This window comes from Acinonyx jubatus, chromosome A1 (assembly GCF_027475565.1).
Source record: "Acinonyx jubatus isolate Ajub_Pintada_27869175 chromosome A1, VMU_Ajub_asm_v1.0, whole genome shotgun sequence".
NCBI classification, from domain to species: domain Eukaryota; kingdom Metazoa; phylum Chordata; class Mammalia; order Carnivora; family Felidae; genus Acinonyx; species Acinonyx jubatus.
This window is the reverse complement of record NC_069380.1, coordinates 174,582,745-174,603,905: the sequence shown is the minus strand read 5'-3', so window position 1 is coordinate 174,603,905 and position 21,161 is coordinate 174,582,745. Positions and strand designations below refer to the sequence as shown.

General features: G+C 47.1%; 1 protein-coding gene across 1 annotated transcript in view; it reads right to left on the bottom strand.

Annotated features, from left to right (window-relative positions):
- SH3PXD2B (SH3 and PX domains 2B) overlaps positions 1–21,161 on the bottom strand; it is a 104,242-nt gene that overhangs the window by 47,281 nt on the left and 35,800 nt on the right. Inside the window, exons 3-4 of the mRNA XM_027034522.2 lie at positions 11,605–11,680; positions 5,205–5,281 (exon numbers count right to left, since the gene is read on the bottom strand). Of these exons, the coding sequence (XP_026890323.2) occupies positions 5,205–5,281; positions 11,605–11,680 (153 nt within the window). The remainder of the gene's footprint in view (positions 1–5,204; positions 5,282–11,604; positions 11,681–21,161) is intronic.

The following is a 21,161-nucleotide window of genomic DNA, read 5'->3' as shown; positions in this document are numbered from 1 at the left end:
TCTTACATTTAGGTCTTTAATTTCCTTGGAAATGATTACATGTGTGGTGTGAGGCAGGGATTAGTTATCTTTTGTTTGTTTTCCTCATAAGGATTCCCATTAAAAATTTTTTTAAATGTTTATTTATTTTTGAGACAGGGAAAGACAGAGCATGTACAGGGGAGGGTCAGAGAGAGGGAAACACAGAATATGAAGCAGGCTCCAGGCTTTGAGCTGTCAGCACAGAGCCCGATGAGGGTCTAGAACTCACAGACCGCAAGATCATGACCTGAGCCGAAGTCAGCTGCCTAACCGACTGAGCCACCCAGGCGCCCCATAAGGATTCCCATTTACTGAAGAATCCAACCTTTCCTCAATGACCTGTAAGGCTGCCTTTGCCAGTATTAAAATGTCCAAATACACACAGGTCTGTTTCTGGATTCTCTATTTTGTTCCAAAGGTTTGTTTCCTTATGCCAACACCATACTATGTTAAGTACTGTAACTTTATAATAGGTCTAGCAGAGCAGAAGGTTTCTTCCTAGCTGGTAACTAGGTCTAGGGATACCTACAGCCTTTGTCTATCTTTCCCTATTGGAGACTACCAATTTCTACTAAAATAAGGCTAAGAGTGATAGATTAAATTGGCTTAAGTCAGCTCACAACAATGTCAATAACAGATACCCAAATGCTAAATAAGTCTATGTAGTCTGTAAAAGATTTTGCAGACTGTGTGAATAGATAGTTTCATCTCCCTCCAGAAGGGCAGTTCCCTTGAAGCTAAGCCAGGGAATTTGGCCAACCAAAACCCCAAAATATCTGCTCTGCTTCTTATGATGCATTAATAGCAGGAGGTGGTAACTTCCATGTGGCTCATACAACATAAGCGGCTTCTTCCCTATGGCTAATCCAAGTGAATTCATGATCTCCGTACCATTCCAAGCATCAGCCAGATGCAGGCAGCTGCTGCTATCTGTTCGTTTCAGGGTTTTATTAAATCTCCTTTTCAAAATCAAATGTCTAGAGGTTCGTGACCCCCTGGGTATGAGGAAAGTGTGACTCTGGAGAGGAGTTGGGTGGGCAGAGGAAGAAGCAGGATAGCACAATTTGGTCTGAGAAATCCCCAGCTGGCCAAGGTGACCCCAGAGGTCCAAAGTTCTTGCCAGCAAGGCTGGCACAAAGGACTTTTAGGCTGTATAGGTTTGAAAAGACACAAAGCACAGATGATCCGAACTTTCCTCTGAGAGCTGGGAGGCAGTAGTAGCATCTTTGTGCCTGGGTGACCTTCTCTGTGCTTCACTCCCCAATCCTTTTTTAAGGGTATCTTTAGGAGAGAAAGAGTCTGAGTTTATCTACGTCTATGAAATATATGCTTGAATATTTTGATCTCTTGAAGTTTTACTTTCTTAACAGAGGCCATATGTGGTATGTGAGTGCCAAAGCCTAAAAGGCCAGGGTTCAACCATCAAACTCTGTAATACTCTCATTGTAAGTAACTTTGTCGGGCCTCTGTTTCCTCATCTACACAATGGGAATAGTAAAACCTACTTCTCAAGGTTATTGGAGGGATGAAACGAGGTTATGTCCAGTAAAGAGAGGACAGGAGTGATCAGGAATGATTTTCTACCCTTCCATGACATCTCCTGCCAAGACAAGGGTCATCTATGCCCACACTGCCTCCTTTAAATTTTTTTATAGATGTATTGAAGTATAATTTATGTACATAAGAACCACCCATTATAAGTGCACAATTCAATGATATTTAGTAAATTACAGAGTATGCAACCATGACCACAATCCAGTTTTAGAACTTTTCCATCACCTCAAAAATTTCCCCCACCTAATTTGCAGTCCATGTCTGCCTATGCTGTCTTCAGGCCTAGGAAACCACTGATCTGCTTTCTGTCTCCGTAAAGTCGCCTCTTCTGCACATTTCATGTAGATGGAATCATGCAGTATGTAGTCTTTTGCATCTGGCTTTTTTCAGCATCATGTTTTTGAGATTCATCCAAGTTGCAGCATTTATTGGTCTTTCACTGCATTTTACTGTCGAATAATGGTTGATTGTATGATTATTCCACATTTTCTTTATCCATGCGCCTGACGATGGACATTTGGATTGCTTCCAATTTTGGGTTATTATGGATTAGTACTGCTAGAACATGTACATCCGAGTCTTTGTGTGGACATAGTTTTTCAATTCTCTTGAGTAGATATCAAAGAGTAGTTATACGGTAAATTTCACTTTTTGAAGAAACTGCCAAACTGCTTTCCAAAGTGGCTTTCCATCATGTATCCCCTCCAGAATGAGGGCTCTAATTTCTCCATATCTTTACCAGCTCTTGGTTTTGTCTGTCTTGTTGATTATAGCTATTCCAAGGGCTGCGTAGGGTATCTCATTATGGTTTTATTTTGCATTGCATAATGAATAAAGAAGCTGAACACCTTGTTATGTGTTTTATGTGTTTCCTAGGTGAAATTTCTGTTCAAATGTTTTGCCTATTTTTAAACCAGGCCATCTTTATTGTTGAGTTGCAAGAGTTCTTCATATAGACTCAATACAAGTCCCTTGTCAGAGATATGATTTACAAATATTTTCTCCTAATCTGTGGTGTGTGTTTTCATTTTCTTCATGGGATCTTTTTGAAGTACAGAGTTCGGAAGTTTAATGAGTCCCATTTATCAATTTTTCTCTTTTGGTGTCACAGCTAGGAACTCTCTGCCTAAACTACGGTCATGAGGATTTTCTCCTATGTTTTCTTCTAGAAGTTTTATAGTTTTAGCTCTTACGTTTAGGTCTGTGATCCATTTTGAGTTGTTTTTTGTGCATGGTGTGAGGTAGGGATCCAACATAATTTTTTTTCTTTTATTTGGTGTACGGATGTCCTATTATCCCACACTGTTAAAAAGATTATCCTTTTCCTACTGAATTTCTTGGCACCATTGCTGAAAATCATTTGACTATAAATTTCACAAAAGTTTATTTCTAGCCTCTTACTTCTGTTCCACTGATCCACATGCCTATCCTTATGCCAGTACCACACTGTCTTCATTGCTATAGCTTTGTAGGAAGTTTTGAAAATGGATAGTAGAAGCCTCTAATTTTGTTCTTTTTCATAATTGTTTTGGCTATTTTGGGTTCCTTGCATTTCTCCACACAATTTAGGATCAGCTTGTAAATTTCTCTAAAAAAGCTTACTAGGATTTTGCCAGAGATTATATTCAATCTATAGGTCAACTGGGGGAGAATTGCCATTTTATTTTTTTATTTTATTTTATTTTATTTTATTTTATTTTATTTTATTTGTAGTATCTTTTGTTTTGTTGGTCATTGGGAAGTTTGAGAGAGACAGTGTGAGAGGGGAAGGGGCAGAGAGAGAGAGAGGAAGAGAGAGAGAATCCCAAGCAGGCCCTGCACAGAGCCTGATGCAGGGCTCAAATTCACTAACTGTGAGATCATGACCTGAGCTAAAACCAAGAGTTGGACTCCCACCAACTGAGCCACCCAGGCGCCCTGGGATTTGTTTTTCTTTGTATTTCTAGTCCTGTCTTTCATCCATTTTTCCTATATGGTTGTTTGTCTTTTTCATATCAATTTCTCTACACACACACATACACGTGTATATATTATACACACACACAAATATACAATATATTGTCCTCATTAAGACATTCATCCTAACACTCAAATTCTAATTCGCCCTCCTAGATTTTTAAAAAGTTTTTATTTAAATTCCAGTTAGTTATACAGTGACCCAACACTTCCATACAACACCCGGTGCTCATCGTAAGTACCCTCCTTGATCCTCATCACCAATTTCACCCATCCCCTCCCCCTCCCACCCCTCTGGTAACCACCAGTTTGTTCTCTATAATTCAGAGTCTGTTTCTTGATTTCTCCCTCTCTCTCTCTCTCTCTCTCTCTCTTACCCCTTTGTTCATTTGTTTTGTTTCTTAAATTCCACATGACTGAAATCATATGGTATTTGTCTTTCTCTGACTGACTTATTTCACTTAGCAATATGCTCTCTAGCTCCTTCCATGTTGCAAAGGCAAGATTTCATTCTTTTTTATGGCTGAGTAACAACTGCCATTTTAACACTATTGAATCTTCCAATCCATGAGTATGGAATGTCTCTCCATTAATTTTGAGCTGGTTTAATTTCTGTCAAGTGTTTTGTAGTTTCAATGTATAAACCTTGTAATTCTTTTATTAAATTTATTCCTAAGTATTTTATTTATTTTGATATTATTGAGAATGGAATTATTTCCTTAATTTCATTTTTGGATTGTTCATGCTTAGTGCTTAGAAATACAATTGATTTTTGATATTGATCTTGTATCCTGTGATCTTACTAAACTTTTGTATTAGTTCTAGTAGGTTTTTTTTGTGTGGATCCCTTAAGATTTTCTACAATAGAATCATGTCATTTGTGAAGGAAGGCAGTTTTACTTCCTTCTTTCCAACCCATATGCCTTTTATTATTTCTTTTTTTGTCTGCTTACATTGGCTAGATCCTCCAGCAAAATGTAGAACAGAAGTGGCAAGAAAAATGTACTTGCTTTGTTCCTGATCCTAGGGAGAGAGAGCATTTACTGCTCCATTGTGATAGTATTTCTTGCTCTTCCCACCCTCTCCAAATCAGAGCTTCTAGTGATTTGAAGCTAGAAAAATAAATACTAAAGATAAGGGAAACTAAACAGAGGAAAAGCATGCTTTTTTCCCCCAACCACAGCCTCCAGTCAAACGAGATACAACCAAAAGGCAGGCACCTTGTGGTTTAGAACATTCAAGGGATTGGAAGCCAGCTGCACTGTCCAACAACAGGGGTTGGCTGAATAACTTCTGGGACATTCACACACAGTAGAATACCATGCAACCAGTTACAGGAGGTTCAAGAGAATGTTTTTATAGCATGGGGAAATTCTTATATTACAATATTAAAGGAAAAAAAAACAGCAACAAAAATAACACATGTGGGATAGTGTCAAAACCATAAAGAAATGCATGTAGAGAGAAAAGATAGAAAGGAAACATAAGAACCTTAATAACTGTTGCCTCTGAGTTGAGGGATCATGGGTGGTTGTTTTTCTGTTTTTACATTTCTTTGAACTGCAGATGACTATTTTGTAGCCAGAAAGGGAAAAGAAGGAAAAAAAAAAAAACCACACAACCCAATGAAAGACATGAGACACAGGGCAAGTGTTGGCATTTCTTAGACCGACCTTACAGTATTCATCAATTGGGATCAGGCGTTTGACAGCAACATCCCGGATGTGGCTTCTTCGGAAGAGAATTTTGCCTGCAGAAAATGAAAGCACACATGACACTGTATGCGAGCAATGACAAGCTGTCAGCAATCCTGGAGGGTGTGGATGTGGCTGCCTCTGTTAGGTGTGAGTGGTACCCAAATTCCTGGCTTCCATTAATATCCCCTGTTGGATGTCCACAGGGCCTGGATGACCCCATGCATGGTCCTCCAAAGCCTTGTTCACAGATCAAGTGCAAGGGCTTGAGTGACTGGGATCGACTAGGCAAGTTTTGGTGAGATAAGGGAGGCTGGACCAATCGTGTGGAAGGAAGGGGCTCCTGCCAGATGAAGAAGGTAGGTCAGATCTGATGATCCAACTCCAGGGTTTGCAGATGGGGCAAGCAGTAGAGAGGACACTCTGATATGTCCAACCTAACAGCTCAGTTTCCTTTCTTCCTCTTTCCTCGTACACCTAGTCTAGTCTTACATTCCCCAAATACTTCACAGTCTTCATTATTTTCTGTCTTTTTCTCTGTCTGGAATATCTTCCCCATCCAACATCACCCACTCTCCCAGTGGGAAACTTTTTACCCACTTTAAATGGACTAAGAGTTCATGTCTCTTTCTGACTGCACACATCACATTGTTGATTTACATCTTCTTCTTTCCTACTAGTCATGGAGCTCTGCACAAGAAGGGATGGACTGGGCCTTAGTCAATTGTGTGCCCTCACCACATGGCACTCATGTTTGATGAATGTATAAAGGGGGATTTCACTTGCCAAGATGACATCCTTCAATTGACAAATCCTTCAAGATGACAAATTCCTTACAATCAGTTCTAACAGAAGAGTTCCAAGCCTTCCTATTTCACTGAAAACGAACTGAGAATCAGTTGATGACTTGCTTGGTGATATCCAGAGCTTCTAGTGTGACATGTGGGCAGGTCACAGGCAAAGACAAGTATATAAACGATGCCGCTGAGGATGTCTGGAAATATCCAAGATGCTAAAATGTTATGGGTGAGGTTTGTTTAAAGCAAATTGGTGAGGGGCTCCTGGGTGGCTCAGTCGGTTATGGGTCTGAATCTTGATTTTGGCTTAGGTCATGATCTCATGGTTTGTGGGAGGGAGCCCAATTCAGGCTCTGCCCTGACAGCACAGAGCCTGCTTGGGATTCTCTTGCTCTGCCCCTCCCCGCTCATGTGTACATGTGCATGCTCTCTCTCTCCCAAAGACATAAATGTTAAAAAAAATTAAGCAAATTGGTGAGTTCCCGTGAGTCTCACAGGGGAGAGTCATGGGCAGATGGTGGTCAAGTACATGCACTGACCATTAAGACAGCTCAGCCTTACCCTTTTGGACCTGTCACACAGGGAGGGGGTGAGCAAAATCAGAAATAAGACACCAAGGGGGGGCCAAAAAGGTGGGGGATGGAGACAAGCTCCTCTGCCAAGCTTATCAGAGTGTCAAGAGGTCTCCAGGGGGAAGTCAAAGAGGAAGACACAGGGGGACCATAGCGTTTCAGACAGCAGAGTATGAACAGCTATGGAGAGCTTCACTTACTTCTGGCCTGAGGAGGCAGGTCAAGGAGAGGAATTTGGGCCACAAGCCTGGCAGGGTGAGGAGAGATCAATCAGCATGCCAACATTGCTCTGGTGAGACCGCATAGAATGAGCTTGGGTGAGCAGGAACCGAATAGGAGGAAAGGTCCAAAGGAATTTTCGTAATAGGACAGAACTGGAAATGATGATGGGAGACAGTGTACTGCCTTTGAGATGTTCCATGCAAGCTGGTAAGGGAGATTTGCACCCAAAGAGACCATGTGGCTAATCTAACATTTAAAATTATCTGACCACTTGCTCTTGGGCAAAAGGGCACAATTAGTATATTAGGTAGATACGGTCAGCCTCATAGTGAGGTGTTTTTTTTTTGTTGTTGTTGTTTTTTTGCTTAATTTCTACCAATTAGAAAGAAAACAACAACCCACAGTGAGATCAAATACATCTTCCTCATATTCCTTAATAACAAGGAATCTCCTTTGTTTATTATGGTGATTGTTTTAATTCTGCTCATGAGTCAAACTTCGGACATACCATGTCTATTAGGAAAGAAAAAATCGAGAAGAAAATGCATCACAGGATTCAAAGTGCTTGTCTCCAAGGGGTAGAAGACAGAACCTTTTTGTTTTCTTCCTTGACTTTCCCCAAATTTCCTACCATAAACATGCATTCCTTCCGGAATCAGAAAATTTTGTCCTTTACAATAAAAAAGTAAATTACGCAGCCAAGCGGGGAGGGTTTACAACCTGGCATCCCTGCTCTTATTCAGTTGATAGATAACAGTCTCCACGTGAGCCCTCTGCGGGCCAGCGCAGGGGGCTGCCCTCTTGGCACTGAGTCAGTGTTTCCCAACAGGGAGGGACCCTGCTGACATTTCGGGTGGGGCAGTCTTTCCTTGTGTGGGAGGGTTCCCCACCCTGCAGGATGTTTAGCATCCGTGGCCCAAATCCAGAGAAAGCGCACAGCCTTCCCAACCCCTTTCCACCCCCAGTCACTGTGATAATCACATTACCACCCTCATGGGTGGGACCATTTGCAGTTTAGAACCCCTAGGAGAATCCTGAGCCTTGAGGAAAAACAAGGAATGCATGCCTGTGAAGAGAAATCTCCTACAGCAAAAACATTTGGTCCCATTTTGATATAACGTCCCTTTCTGTAAATCAGAGGAAGGGTGGAGAGTGGGGTTGTTCAGGCCTGTTACTGGGGAGATCGTGACCCGACTCAAACAATTCACAACAGGCATGCTGCTAGCACCGGCCCATGGGAACAGCACAGGCTGGTCCTGGAGGCACCACCACCAAAGAGAATTCACCCGAGGCCCAGCCTGCAGGGGCGGAGAGAGAAGGATGGAGAACTCAGGCATCTTCAATGTCTCCTGGATGGGTGACACAACAACAAAAGCACCATTCCTCTCCCTGCGTGGCCTCTGTGGGATAGGAGTCTCTGGGTAGATGTCTGGGGACAGGAAGCCCCGTGGCAGCAGTGGCACCTGCCAGGGAGGCCACAGACTCTGCAGTCAGAGAGGCCCTGGGCCAATTCCAAGGTGGTCTCTTACTGACTATGCTGCCTTGGGAAATTCATTTCTCTCTCAGATCCTCAGTCTCCTTATCTGTAAAATGGGAGAGCAGCCCCTATTTCTTAGTAGTACTCTCCATGACACACGCAGCACAGGGCCTGGCCCTTCCTAGGTGCTCACAAAAAGAGTAAATCACTTAAAAAAACATGGGTTAGACGATACGGCCTTATATTCTGCAATTAAGAGCACACGTTCTTTCCTCAACCTGCAGCTTAGTTTGTGAAGACCTGTCTCCAATGGGCTAACTCATCGTCTATCCGCAGCAGAACTGGAACCTGGCTCAGGCCCTGGGCTGCGGGGCAGAAGCACGTGGCCAGTACCTCCTTGACCGGTGGCTCTGAGTGAAATGCCAGTTGGGCAACGGCCCCTCGTCTGCACCTGATGCCTTTCGGTGTGAGCTGTAGGGAAGGAGGGTGAGCCCGAGCCTTCCCCGGCAGGCCAGCTTTCCTGGAGTGGAAAGGGTGCTCAGCGGAGAGCCCAGCCTTTGGTGGGAATGGGCAGGCTTTTGTTTTCCACAGTGGTGGAAGGCCAAACTGTAAGTCTTATTTTTCAAGCTGCATCCTCTGCCAAGTTGGCTTCCCCAGCTCTTGCTGGGATGGAAAATTGTACAGGGCTCCTTTCCCCTCCCCCTGCCTTTGTGCTAACATGAGACTTGCTTTTGTTCTGCTGACGCGGCAGTCCTGGCAGAAAACTGACCCCGAGGAGAGGGGATGTGTCTCCCGCGTATCCCTGCTGTTGGCCTCGGCTTCAAGGAAAAGCCAAGGGGTGGGCTGGGAAGGAATGCTCTAGGGGTCCTGGGGCCCGACCAGACCACTCCAAGCTGCAAGTCGGTACCCTGAGCAGGGCAAATGGGGCTGAGTCTCTGAGAAGAGCATTTTCATAAATTCGTGGGTGGAAGATTACGTAACCACAAAAGCTTTCAGGGGCTTGGGAGAGGGTCGGTTCAAGTTCTTCCCTGTCCTGGGAAGTTTTTTCAGAGCTGGTTTTGCCTTTCATCCAGTGAAGAGTTACAACTTACTGCTTTCCTTCCTTTCCTTGAAGAAAGGCCTACATTTAGAGTCCAGTTCAACTTGAATATTCAGACTGATCATTTATGTATGACTCTCAAATATGAATACCAAGACATTCCAGAGGAATATCCCAGGATCCTGGTTCTGACTTTGACAGAGAACCCACTATATCCAAGGGCAAGAAGCTTGTAAAAGGGGAGTCATGGTCCCATTTTATAGATGTAGAAACTGAGGCTCAGGGGCAGGGGGATGTCATCTGCTGGAAGTCACACAACTGGGTCTGTTGGACTTTAAAGCACACGCTGTGGGGCACTGCTATTTGGCAGCTGCAGTCGGTACACTGGGTTTTCTCCAATAGGAAACAAAAATTCCAGGGTGATTGCACACTTTCTCCGTGGAAGAACTAAAAACATTAGCTTTTTTAGGCAAATGATTCTCCCAGTGGATGGGGGCCTGGCAAATACATCTACCCTGTCTCTAAACCCACTCGATGATGCTAACATCTGGAAGAACCCACTCGATGTGTTGCCGACTGCAGAACTCTGGGGTGGGGGAGGGGAGAGTGGGTTCCTGTGTGACCCAGGGAGTCCCCCTCCTCTTTGGGTCTGCTTCCTGTCTGCAAAATGAAAAAGATGGAAAGGGCCCTCCCAGCGCTAAATATTTGTGACTTGGGGCGATTGTCAATTTGCTGATTGTACATAAAAATAGTAAGTGCTTGGTTGCTGCTAGTTCTGTGCCAGTCCCTTAGCTAATCCTCATAACAACTTTATCATTTAAGCATCATTATCATCTCCAATTTGCAAATGGAAATAATGTGCGTGCTTAAATAATTTACCGAAGGTAACCGAGTGGATCTGCAGGGCACTGGGATTTGAACTTGGGCCCTCTGACTTCAGGCATGAATTTTGGGGCCAGCCATACCAGTGTTTAACCCCAGCTCTGCTACTTGTGCAAATGATTATAATTCCTCTGAGCCTCAATTTCCTCATCTGTGAAATGGGCACAGGGTTGTTCTGAAGACTAAATGTGGTAATGAATGTAAAGCACTTAGCCCAGTCCTGGCCTGCAGTAGACATCCAATGTTACTACTTGAAGCAATAACTCTGGTTCGGGCAGCCCTGTTTTTTGAGCTGAAGCCTTCATGCTGTTCCTTCGGTAAGGGAATTTTTGCGGGGGAAAGGAACACTTAATGTCTTAAGAGCAGGGACCAGCCATGATTGTATTAACTCCTCCACAGTGCCCAGAGTGGTGCTGGGTCCTCAGAAGGTGCTTGGTAGCTATGGTAGATAGGCAGGCAGAATTTCTCAAACGGACCCCAAAGACGTCCCATCCTAGTCCCCAGAGCCTGTGAATATGATGAGATCTCATTCCTGGGCTCATGTTACAATATATGCCATAATTCACTTTAAGTGAGGGAAATTATGCTGGATTAGCTAGGGAGGTATACTGTAACTATGAGCTCTTAAAAAAAATTTTTTTTTAATGTTTATTCATTTTTGAGACACAGAGAGAGACAGAGAGTGAGTGGGGGAGGGACAGAGAGCAAGGCAAACACCGAATCTGAAGCGGGCTCCAGGCTCTGAGCTGTCAGCACAGAGCCTGATGTGGGGCTCGAACTCACAGATGGCGAGATCATGACCTGAGCTGAAGTTGGACGCCCAACTGACTGAGCCACCCAGGCACACCGGAAATAGTACTTTAGCTCTATAGGTACAAGGAAGTAAATTCTGCCAACAACCTGAATGAGGCTGGAAGTGGATTCTTCCCCAATCCTCCAGCTAAGAGCCAGCTTGGCCAAGATGATGACTTCAGCCTTATGAGACCCTGAACAGAGAACCCAGCAGAACTGCCTGGCCTTCTGACCAACTGAGCTGTGAGATAATAAATGAGTGTGGTTTTAAGCTGTTAAATTGGCATTAATTCGTTATACAGAGATAGCAAATTAATACTGCAACCATAATAAAGATGCCACTCACTACAAAAACTTTATGAGCTCTAATTATTCCCATTTTAGAGACAGAAAAAACTGAGCATCCTGGAGGTGAAATATCTTGCCTAAGTAGATGGTGTGGCATCTAACCCCGAAGCCCATATTCTTAGGCACTAATTTCCACAAATGACTGGGACTCTGGTCATTAGAATTATGCCCCAAGGAAACTGAGCTGAGAGATCTGGGGGCGGTCCTGGAACCCCCAGAAACCCCTTCTGACAGCATGTGTCTCACCTACCTGGCAGAAAGGGAATGATCCGCTGTTTGGGATCCTTCTGTCCTCCTTCCATGGGAAATTTGTCCAACATCTGCATCTAAACAGGGAGAAAATAGCAAAAATGGAAGCCTTTAATATGATACATGCATCTCTGACATTTTAAGGGAGTTATGTGAAATATGTGATTTGATACATAAAGGCTCACTTTGTTCAGCTTTTCAGAAACCCAGACATGTGCACAAGGGAAAGACAATGTCAACTGGACTTAGGTTCTCCATGAAAACAGTTCTTTATGTCCACAACCGCCATATTAGTGAAGGCTCAGAGCTGGGAGAGACCATTCTCAGTTTTCTTGGGGTTCTCTAGCCACAGGACCTGAAATGTGAACAACACCCCCAGAGCCACCAGAATCCCACTGACAGCAGGCCAATCTGCTTCCTAAGAACTGCAGGTTTTGTTAAGTAACAAACCAGTACGACTCAGTCTGGTTAGGTCTATGCCCGTGAATCATTACACTCCCATGCTCCACTAAGACTCCCCAGCTTGGCTCAACAGATACATCTGTGCCTGAATCTGTGCTAGGCGCATGGGGTACAGAGATGGAAAGATGCACAGTCTAGAGAGAGACTGCAAAGGAAACGGATCGTTACAGGGTGGTGTAGGCGGTACCTGCAGGGAGAGGCGTAGGCTGCTGGGGGGGTGAGAAAGAACAAGGGCAGAGTACCCGAACTGAAAACCTTTACCAGTGGGACGATGCTTCGGATTTGATACACAAAATCACAAGGACCTGCAGCTGTGGTCTTGGGGAAGCGACATACCTTGGGCCTCAACTTTTAATTGGCCATAATGATACCAACTTGCAGCCTTACTTTATGGATTAAGGCCGGGCCGTGGTAGTGACTAAGGCTGTCGTCAGATTTCTGGTTCTTCTCACGGTAGATGCGCACGTGATAGATTTGTACTTCCCACCCCGCACTTGAGCTGGGACATGGCCAGTTAAATGTGAGAGAGAAAAGACACGCGTCACTTTGGGGTGGACGAGTTACGAGTGGTGCGTGATAACTTCCTTCTGCCCACGTGACCGGCCACACTCCAGACCCTGGCTTCTCTGCCACTGAGGGTCCGGAGCCCCCAACAACCTCTGATGGACAAGCAGCCCAAGGGAGAGCTGACCCTTGTTGTATAGAGAGGCTTTGTCATGGTGGTATGACCATCCTACTGGTATCTGGGCCCAGGATTCAAGCAGAGGGAAAGGGAGTCTGGGGTATCCCAGAGCGATGGCTGGAATGTGAGAAGCTTGCTCATCATTTCCCCTCCAGGAGAGAGTCACCCTGGCTTTCAAGATGTCCCTCCAATAGAAGGAGAGAAGCTCTGACTAGCCCTGGAGAAACAAGCAGGGCTCTTGCGCAGGGGGAGGGAGAAGAGGCCGGAAGAGCAAGAGAAGCAGGTTGTCCGTGCCAGGCATAGACTCGATTCTTTAGACACAGGCTCTCACTAAATCTTCAGAATGCTCCTTCAAGGTGGACAAGATTAGCCAGGAAACTGAAGCCCAGAGAGTGGAGAAACCTGCCAGAGGCCTGCAGCCAGCAAGTGGACGGGCCAAAGATGGAAGTCCATGGCTTCTCCGCCGTCGCACACCCCGCCTCTACGAAGCAGTGAAGATAACAACTAACACGGACTGCTCCTCAGGCTCGAGAAACAGGCTGGGGTTTCACGCCTCCTTCGCGCTGTCTTATGGAATGTCCCAGGGAGGTGGGTCCCCCTCAGCTTGGCCAGCACCCTGAAGGGCTGCCCGGAGGCCATGGTTTTATATGTGGTTCCCACCCCCCTCCCCCCGGCCCTACTCTGTGCTGTGTGGTGATGGGGAAATGCTTGGTTCACGTCGTTCAGCAACTGGCGAGGCCATGGCGGGCCTTCTGGAAAAGGCAAGCTTCTTGCTTCAAACCCAGGAGTTTTTTCGAAGCCAGCACAAAGTAGGCTCTCAATAAACACCGACGAAAGCAACCAATGTTCACTGAATGAACACTGTGGAGGACAGCTTTACGTGTTTGCCAAGTACCCTACTTAATACTATTCACGTCACCAATATTAAGTAACAATCAGTAACCGCTACTAACATTTGCTTGGCAGTTTACAGTTAACAAGACTTCTATGCATGATTTTATCTGCCCTTTACAATAACTCTGTGATATAAACGTATGCTCCCGATGTCACAGAGGGGGGAAACTGGGGAGCAGAGAGCGACGGCTGCCTTAGGTCGCCCAGCTAAGTGGCGGTCCGGCCAGTTCAAGTATCTTAATGTAAATCCCATTCTCTTTCCCTAACTAAGATCACCCTCAGAGGTGGCTTTGGAATGTCATGCCAACGTGAAAACTCAGCCCGAGATGTAGTAAGTGTAACATTCTGGGCACAGGTGAACGTGTTTTCTTTTGAAAAGCGGGGTGACCCATCAGTCCCTGCTGCAGTCTTTTAGTGATTATAGGTGTTGCTAAGACACTGCTGAAACACCATTACAGGGAACTTAGGGGGGAAAAAAAGGGTCTGCACCAGTAATCCATCCACCCTCTCATGCCCGTTCTCCATTCTTCAGGCTTCCTTCTGAGCCCCTGTCCGAATGTGCATGCCAGCTGAAGAGGCCTCCCCCCAGTGTTTCTTATGGTCAACAGTCTGCTTAGGAAGCTATTCTCTCATTCTCTGTCCTGACTTGCTTTTTTTTTTTTTTTTTTACCCAGACAAGAATGGCCCAAAGAGCCGAAGTGTCTCCCCAAGTGTTCTTTATTAATTTGAGGCAGCAGACCTGGGTTTAATGCTGCAAAGAGTAACCACAGATTATTATTACCCCTGGGGACCAGACAGCCCTGGGGTTAAATCCTGATGTTTCCTCATGCCAGCTGTGTGTCAGCAGCCAGACTCCTCACCCAGGGAGCCTGATTCATCATCTGGGGAACAAGGACCACAGCCTGCCTGTCAGGGTCCTTGTGTACATGAATGCTGAATGTGAGCCCTTTAAGGACATACAGGTGCTCGCAAACAGATCCTCCCTCCTTGCACTCTGTTCATAAGGAATACATTATTCTGAAAGTTCTTGGGGAATAATTAGTAGTTTGTGAGGCTGTGATTTTCTTTTTCTTTAATTTTTTTAAAGTTTTATTTACTTATTTAGAGAGAGACAGCATGAACAGGGAAGAGGCAGGGAGAGGGAGAGAGAGAACCCCAAGCAGTCTCCGTGCCACCAGCGTGGAGTCCAATGTGGGGCTCAAACTCATGAGTCGTGAGATCACGACCTGAGTCAAAATCAAGAGTTCGACGCCCAACTGACTGAGCCACCCCCGGAACCCCGAGGCTGTGTGTTTTTAAAAACTGTGTTATATACACTTAACATAAACCATTTCGACCATTTTAAACATACAATTAAGCGGCATTAAGCACATTCATACTGCTGTGCAACCATTACCATGATCCATTTCCAGAATTTCTCCATCCTCTCAAACTAAAACTCTATCCCCCATTTAACACCAGCTCCCTATTCTCCTCCCTTAGCCCCTGGCAACCACCATTCCACTTTCTATCCGTATGAATCTACCTATTCTAGGTACTGCATATAATGAAACCACACAGTATTTTGTGTCTGGCTTATTTTACTCAACATAATGTCCTCAAGGTTCATCCATGTTGTAGCAGGTGTCAGAATTTCTTCCTTTTTTTTTTTTTTAATGTTTATTTATATCTGAGAGAAACAGAGAGAGAGAGAGAGACAGAGAGACAGAGAGACAGAGAGAAAGTGGCAGAGGGACAGAGAGAGAGGGAGACAGAATCTGAAGCGGGCTCCAGGCTCCAAAATGTCAGCCCAGAGCCCGATGCAGGGCTCGAACTCATGAGCCGTGAGATCAGGACCTGAACCAGTCGGATGCTTAACTGACCGAGCCACCCAGGTGTCTCTTCCTTTTCTTTTTTTTTAATGTTTATTTTTGAGAGACAGAGCACATGCGTGTGCAAGTGCACGAGCAGGGGAGGGGCAGAGAGAGAGGGGGACAGAGGATCTGACGCAGGCTCTGGGCTGACAGCAGAGAGCCCAACGTGAGGCTTAAACTCACGAACTGTGAGATCATGACCTGAGCCATAGTTGGACGCTTAACCGACTGAGCCATCCAGGCACCCCAGAATTTCCCTCCTTTTTAAAGCTGAAGAACATTCCATTGCAAGGCTGTGTTTTAAACTTAGCAAAACTCCTCAGACTATCCAAGGCCCCCCACAAGCCAGAGCTGGGTTGTCCAACAGAACTTTCTGCAACCATGGAAATGTTCTCTATCTGCATAGACCTTTTACAGTCACCACTAAGCCCTAGGTTGAGTTCCAAGATTGAGCACTTGCAACAAGGCTCTGGAGACTAAAGAATTGAACTTTTAATTTAATTTCATTCTTATTAATTTAAATAGCCTCACATGACTACTGCCATCATAGTGAACAGTGCAGGGCTGGACTAGAACATCCATCCTCCTCGTTTAGCCGTACCCAGGTTTATTTCCCTTTCTTTATCACCCTGGCAATGGCAACTATAGTCTAAGACTGCTATTTGAAAGGACAGAAGATCGGAGGCTTGGGAGCTGTTTTGCTTCTGGTCTTAGTGTGTCCAGTTTCATAGGCCACAAGCCGCTCCTATCCAGAGAACCGTCACCCTTGGCACCCACAGGCCACGTTCCAGACACTCTGTGGGGACCCCCAGACCCAGGCTGTCTGCAGCAGCAGGACCAGAGACATGCCAGGCTAAGTCCCACTGTGGACCGCTCTCCTTGGAAACTAGAAAATCCATGCCCCTCCCCCCCAGATAATAAAAGGAAGTGGTGCTCGGGGTGAGGAGGACTGGAAACCAAGGAGGAAAGTGAGTCAGTCTGAGGGGTAGGGAGGGAGAGGGAGCCACGTCAAGTGGCTACACTGCAGGCCTCCGAGGGGGATGAGAGAACCCTCCATCAGCAGTTTTCAAGACATCAGCTTGTGGTAGAGAGAAAGGAGACGTGCTGTCCAAGGAAAACAGCATGGAAGCTGGCATGGAGGGCCACACGTGGTTTGTGTTAGTGGCAGACTGGACTTGGAGGGCTTTCCTCCCTCAGTATCACCAAGCCTCACAACCCGGAAGAGCCAGGGCGGCCCATGGGGACCGTCATGTGCAGTCGCTGGCTGGATAGAGGTCGCGTGGTCCTCAGAGCAGGACACAGCATACCTGGACCTGTGTGACACGGCTCGCTGTCCTTGCGGCTTCTGTCCCCTCGAGGAGCTGGCCTAAAGGTTAGCCTGCTCCGGCGTCCCGGTGGACATGCCACGTGGGGCCCGCCTTGCGTCCCACCGATCCATCTCTCTCTCCTGACTGCCCCTCAGTCCACTGCCTCAGTCTGACCTCCTCACTGGTCTGCCTGCCCGTTGGCCTGCCCCACCACCTCCCCACTGGTGTGTGCCAGCAACTGTGCAAAGAGGGAACGGATGAACGAATGAACGAACAAATGAGTAAAAGAAAGTGGCTATCTGGTTTGGCCAGCCATTGTCCAGGAGAGGGGAAGTTACATTACAATGTTCCAGGTGGAGCAACAGGACCCGGGCTGGGATGCAGAGGCAACTGACCAACACAGTCTCGCTTCCTTCTAGTTTAGAAAGAAAGACTTGCTAACTGTGTGGAAAAGAGCAACGATGGTATTGTCTTCTTAGCGACACACAACTGAGGTGGCAAGAGCTCTTCAGACGGAAGGGAAGGAGGAGTGTATGAAGCGCGTACAACACGTGGGAGGTGTGCTGCGACCTCAGAAGAGAACGTCTGTGGAAAGGAGTGTGCCCGAGCATTTGGATAAATATGCGTGGCGGGCTCCTCAGCCGGCTGTGGGCTAGGATCTCACCGGGAAGCCCCCCCGGGTGGGCAAGGCCCGCCTGGGGAGTGAGAGCTCTTCGGTTCTGCCACCCCTGTACTTGCCCCCAGAAGAGACGAGAAAAACACTCCCTTCCCTTTGGCCCCTGGGGTGGAGCGTGGGGGCTCCTGGGCAGACAGTCCCCAAAGCTCAGAAGTGCACGGGGGGCAGTTAGACTCTCAGCAGGGGGACAGCCCAGTCCTGTCTCAATCACAGTGGGAAACAAATGACTTTGCTGTGTGACTTGGGATGGCCTCTCCCATCTCTGGATCTCAGTTGCCTTCTCTGGCGAGAAACAAAGGCGCGGATCGACATGCTGCCTCCAGGTTGCCTCCAGCTCTGAGATGTGCGGCGTCCAGGGCGCAGCATCCTGCGAGAGCCCCTGTGCCTAGGAACAGCCCTCTCTGGGTCCTCAGAGATGGAGCGTTCTTGCACGTGGGACACAAGTGAGCTCCCTGCTGGGCAGAGTGACCCAGCTGGCTCTGTGTTCCCCACCATTGTAATTCTGCAGGGCGCCCTAAAAGTCCTGCTTCCTCACGCCTTTACACCTTTGCACACGCGGTTTCCTCTTTGCGGAAAGCCCTCTCCCCGTCCTGCGGGCAGGTCAACTCCTTACTCCTTATCAAGGCCCTGCTCAGATGTTTGTTCCTCCAGGAAGCAAGCTCTGCCTGGGCTCCCTGGCTGGGACAGAGGTCCCTCTCTGCACACCTGGGGTCTGGCTCAGCACGTGTTTAACCGTGCCTTCTGTGAGGGAAGCCCTGGCTCCAGGGATGACCATGACCCCAGCCCAGGGGATAGAATGAACCAGTGGGAAAACTCAGAGGGCAAAGGTCGCACGGTGCAGTGTAAAGCGGACCCCCTCATGCATCTGAGGCCCGTTTGTGAAGGGCTTGTGGTCTGCTCGGAGTAGCCCTGAGGATAGGCCCCGCCCACATCTAGAAGGAGTGCCAAATGGGTCTTTGAAGGCCAGCTACAGGCAGAACTCTGAGGCAAAGCTAACTCTGAAGAGACATGGGTGAAGGCAATTCTGGGCCTCAGGGAGGCCGGGGGGCTCCGTGGTTAGGAGCCCAGGTTTCAGACTCAGTGTGCCACAGCCTGAATCTTAGCCATGCTTTTTCTGGGCACATGACTCTGCCTCTCTGAGCTTCAGTTTCCCCATCTGTGACATGGGCACAATACCGACTTCGGGCCTGCAAATCAGGACTAAACGAGGCGGCGTAGAAAATGGGCACCTGGCCCATTTCAGTACGTGATTGCTGACACTGTTACTGTGCCACTCAACCAAAATGCATTTTCTCTGGGCACTGCCCTCAACGCTGTGGGCATCTTGCTCAGAGGCCAGCTCCCTCCGTCACACTCTGATGGACTCTCCAACGTGGGCCTAGGCTAGGGCAGAAAGGGAGGTTCAGAGAGGCTGAGTGGCCTGCCCAAGGCCACACAGCTGGGAAGACAGAGGACTAGGACCTGACACCGGGTCTGCCCATTCCAAGCCCAGGGCTCTGTTACCCGCACCCTCATGTCAACGAGACTTGTGGCCAGATGTCAGCTAGTAGTGGCAGGCATGACGATCAGGGTCCGGCTCCTCTAAGCGTGAGAGGGTTAGGAAATCACATTGGAAGGTGAATTGTCATAAACAGGACCTTCTCGCTGGTGACTGTGAGTCTCTCTTCCCACAAAGGAACCTGAGTCATGCTCCTTCTTTCTATTCCAGGCAGCCTCTCTGGAGAGGATTTCCTCTGCCTGAATGTCTCACCCCGACCAGAAGGAACATTTACTGGTTTTTGTCATCTACAGGCTATTTCTCCCTTTCTGGAAGCAGCTGTCTGATTTCTTCTGGGGACTATTTCTACTCCTCGATTAGTCAACACTCATTCTCCTCCAGTCCCTAGGCTGGCCCGGACTGACCCAGCCATCGACCCAAGATGAACCAATGAGACTTTTGCTTAAATTGTTGGGGGCATCCTTCTTTTTCCTGAAGCCACTGAGCTGACCTGTTGAATACAGCTTGGAGGTGCGGCCACCACTGTATCACACACCACCCTGCTTGGGCATGAAGAAAGCTAAGAAGTGGAGAAAGGCAGGTCCTCGTGGCCATTTTTGCTCCTGGATCCAGCCACACCTGCAGCCTAGTACCCTTAGACATCTCAGTTACATTTGGCCGATCAATGCTCTTTTTGAATAATCCATTTTGACTAGGTTTCTGTCATCTGCAACTAAAACAGTTCTGACTAAAACGAGATCTCACAGCCAGTAAGTGGCAGTATTTGGATCAAGGCCCAGGATCTTAACCACTCTATTAAACTGGCATCGTCGCCTCCTCTGATCTTCATGCCAGTTCCTAGCAGCAGCCCACGCCCATCAATAATCCCAACAGCTGACATTTGCTCAGGGCTTGACAGCCCAGAGACTGCTCGCACACATCATCACTCTTTTTAAAAAAGCAATTGAGAGATACTTCATGTACCATAAAATTCGCCCCTTTAAAGTGTACCATTCAGTGGTGTTTAGTACATTCACAAGGCCACACAACCAGGGCCATCATCTAATTCCAGAACATTTCCATCACCCCCCAAAAGATACCCAGTACCCAATAACAGCCTCTCCCCTTTTGCCCCTCCCTCCAGCTCCTGGCAACCACTAATCTGCTTTCTGTCTCTACGGATCTGCCTCTTCTGGACACACATCATCACTTTTAACTCCATATAAACTTTGTGAAATAGCCACTAGAGACAGGGGCACTAGACGGCACAGTGGCAAAGAGTGCGGTATCTGGTGTCACCCGCCCAGTTTCAAATCTAAGTTCGGACATTCACTAGCTGTGTGACCTTGTGCAAATGACTTAACCTCTCTGAGCCTAGAATTCTTCATCTATGTAATTTAATAAACTTAATATGAGGATTAAGTGAGTCATTCTATCTGGATGCTTAGCAGTCCGTGCTCCAGAAATGCCAGCTGTTTCTTTTGTCATTACCTTATTACTGGTGAGGACAATCAGGCACAAAGGGGTTAAGAGGCGTGCCCAAGGCCTCATAGCACAGGTGGCTGGGCCCCAAGTCTCCTGACCGAGTCCTCTGCTTTTTCCATTACGCCACATTGGCCTAGCTGTTTCTCCACGAAAGCTTGGCCCTCTCCATACTCTTTTGTGCCAAGTTACTTTTGACAAAGCCAAGGCTACTCGCCAGACAGGAGGAAGGGGAGGGTGGGATCATGAAATCACCTCACTTTAGGGTGTCACGGCCCCACACGGGCCGGCCTCCTTGCCTGCTCCTCGGGAACAGCTGACTTTGGCTGGTGGGATCCCGCCCTGCCCTCTTCCAGCTTCCTCCTCTGGGTTTTGGGGGGTGGCTGTTTCTAGGACAGCAGGACCCTCTGGAATTCTATGACTTTCCCACTCCAGCCACCCATCTGGGCCTCTTTAAGGCTGGCTGAAGCACTGCCTTTGGACTAACAGGGAGGGGAGTCTGAGGCAGCTATTTATGCTATACCAAACCCCCAATTATTGCCAATTACGCTGAGTGGGGAAGAAAACCTCACTTTTAAGTTCTGGTAGAAACAAGAAAGTTGAGTCAGAATAGGAGAGTGGAGGGAGTACAGGCTTTGGGCCAGGGACACTCGTGATCACGCTCTGGCTCAGGCATTCCCAAATGATGTCACCTCGGGCAAGTCCCTTCTGAACTGAGGGACAGC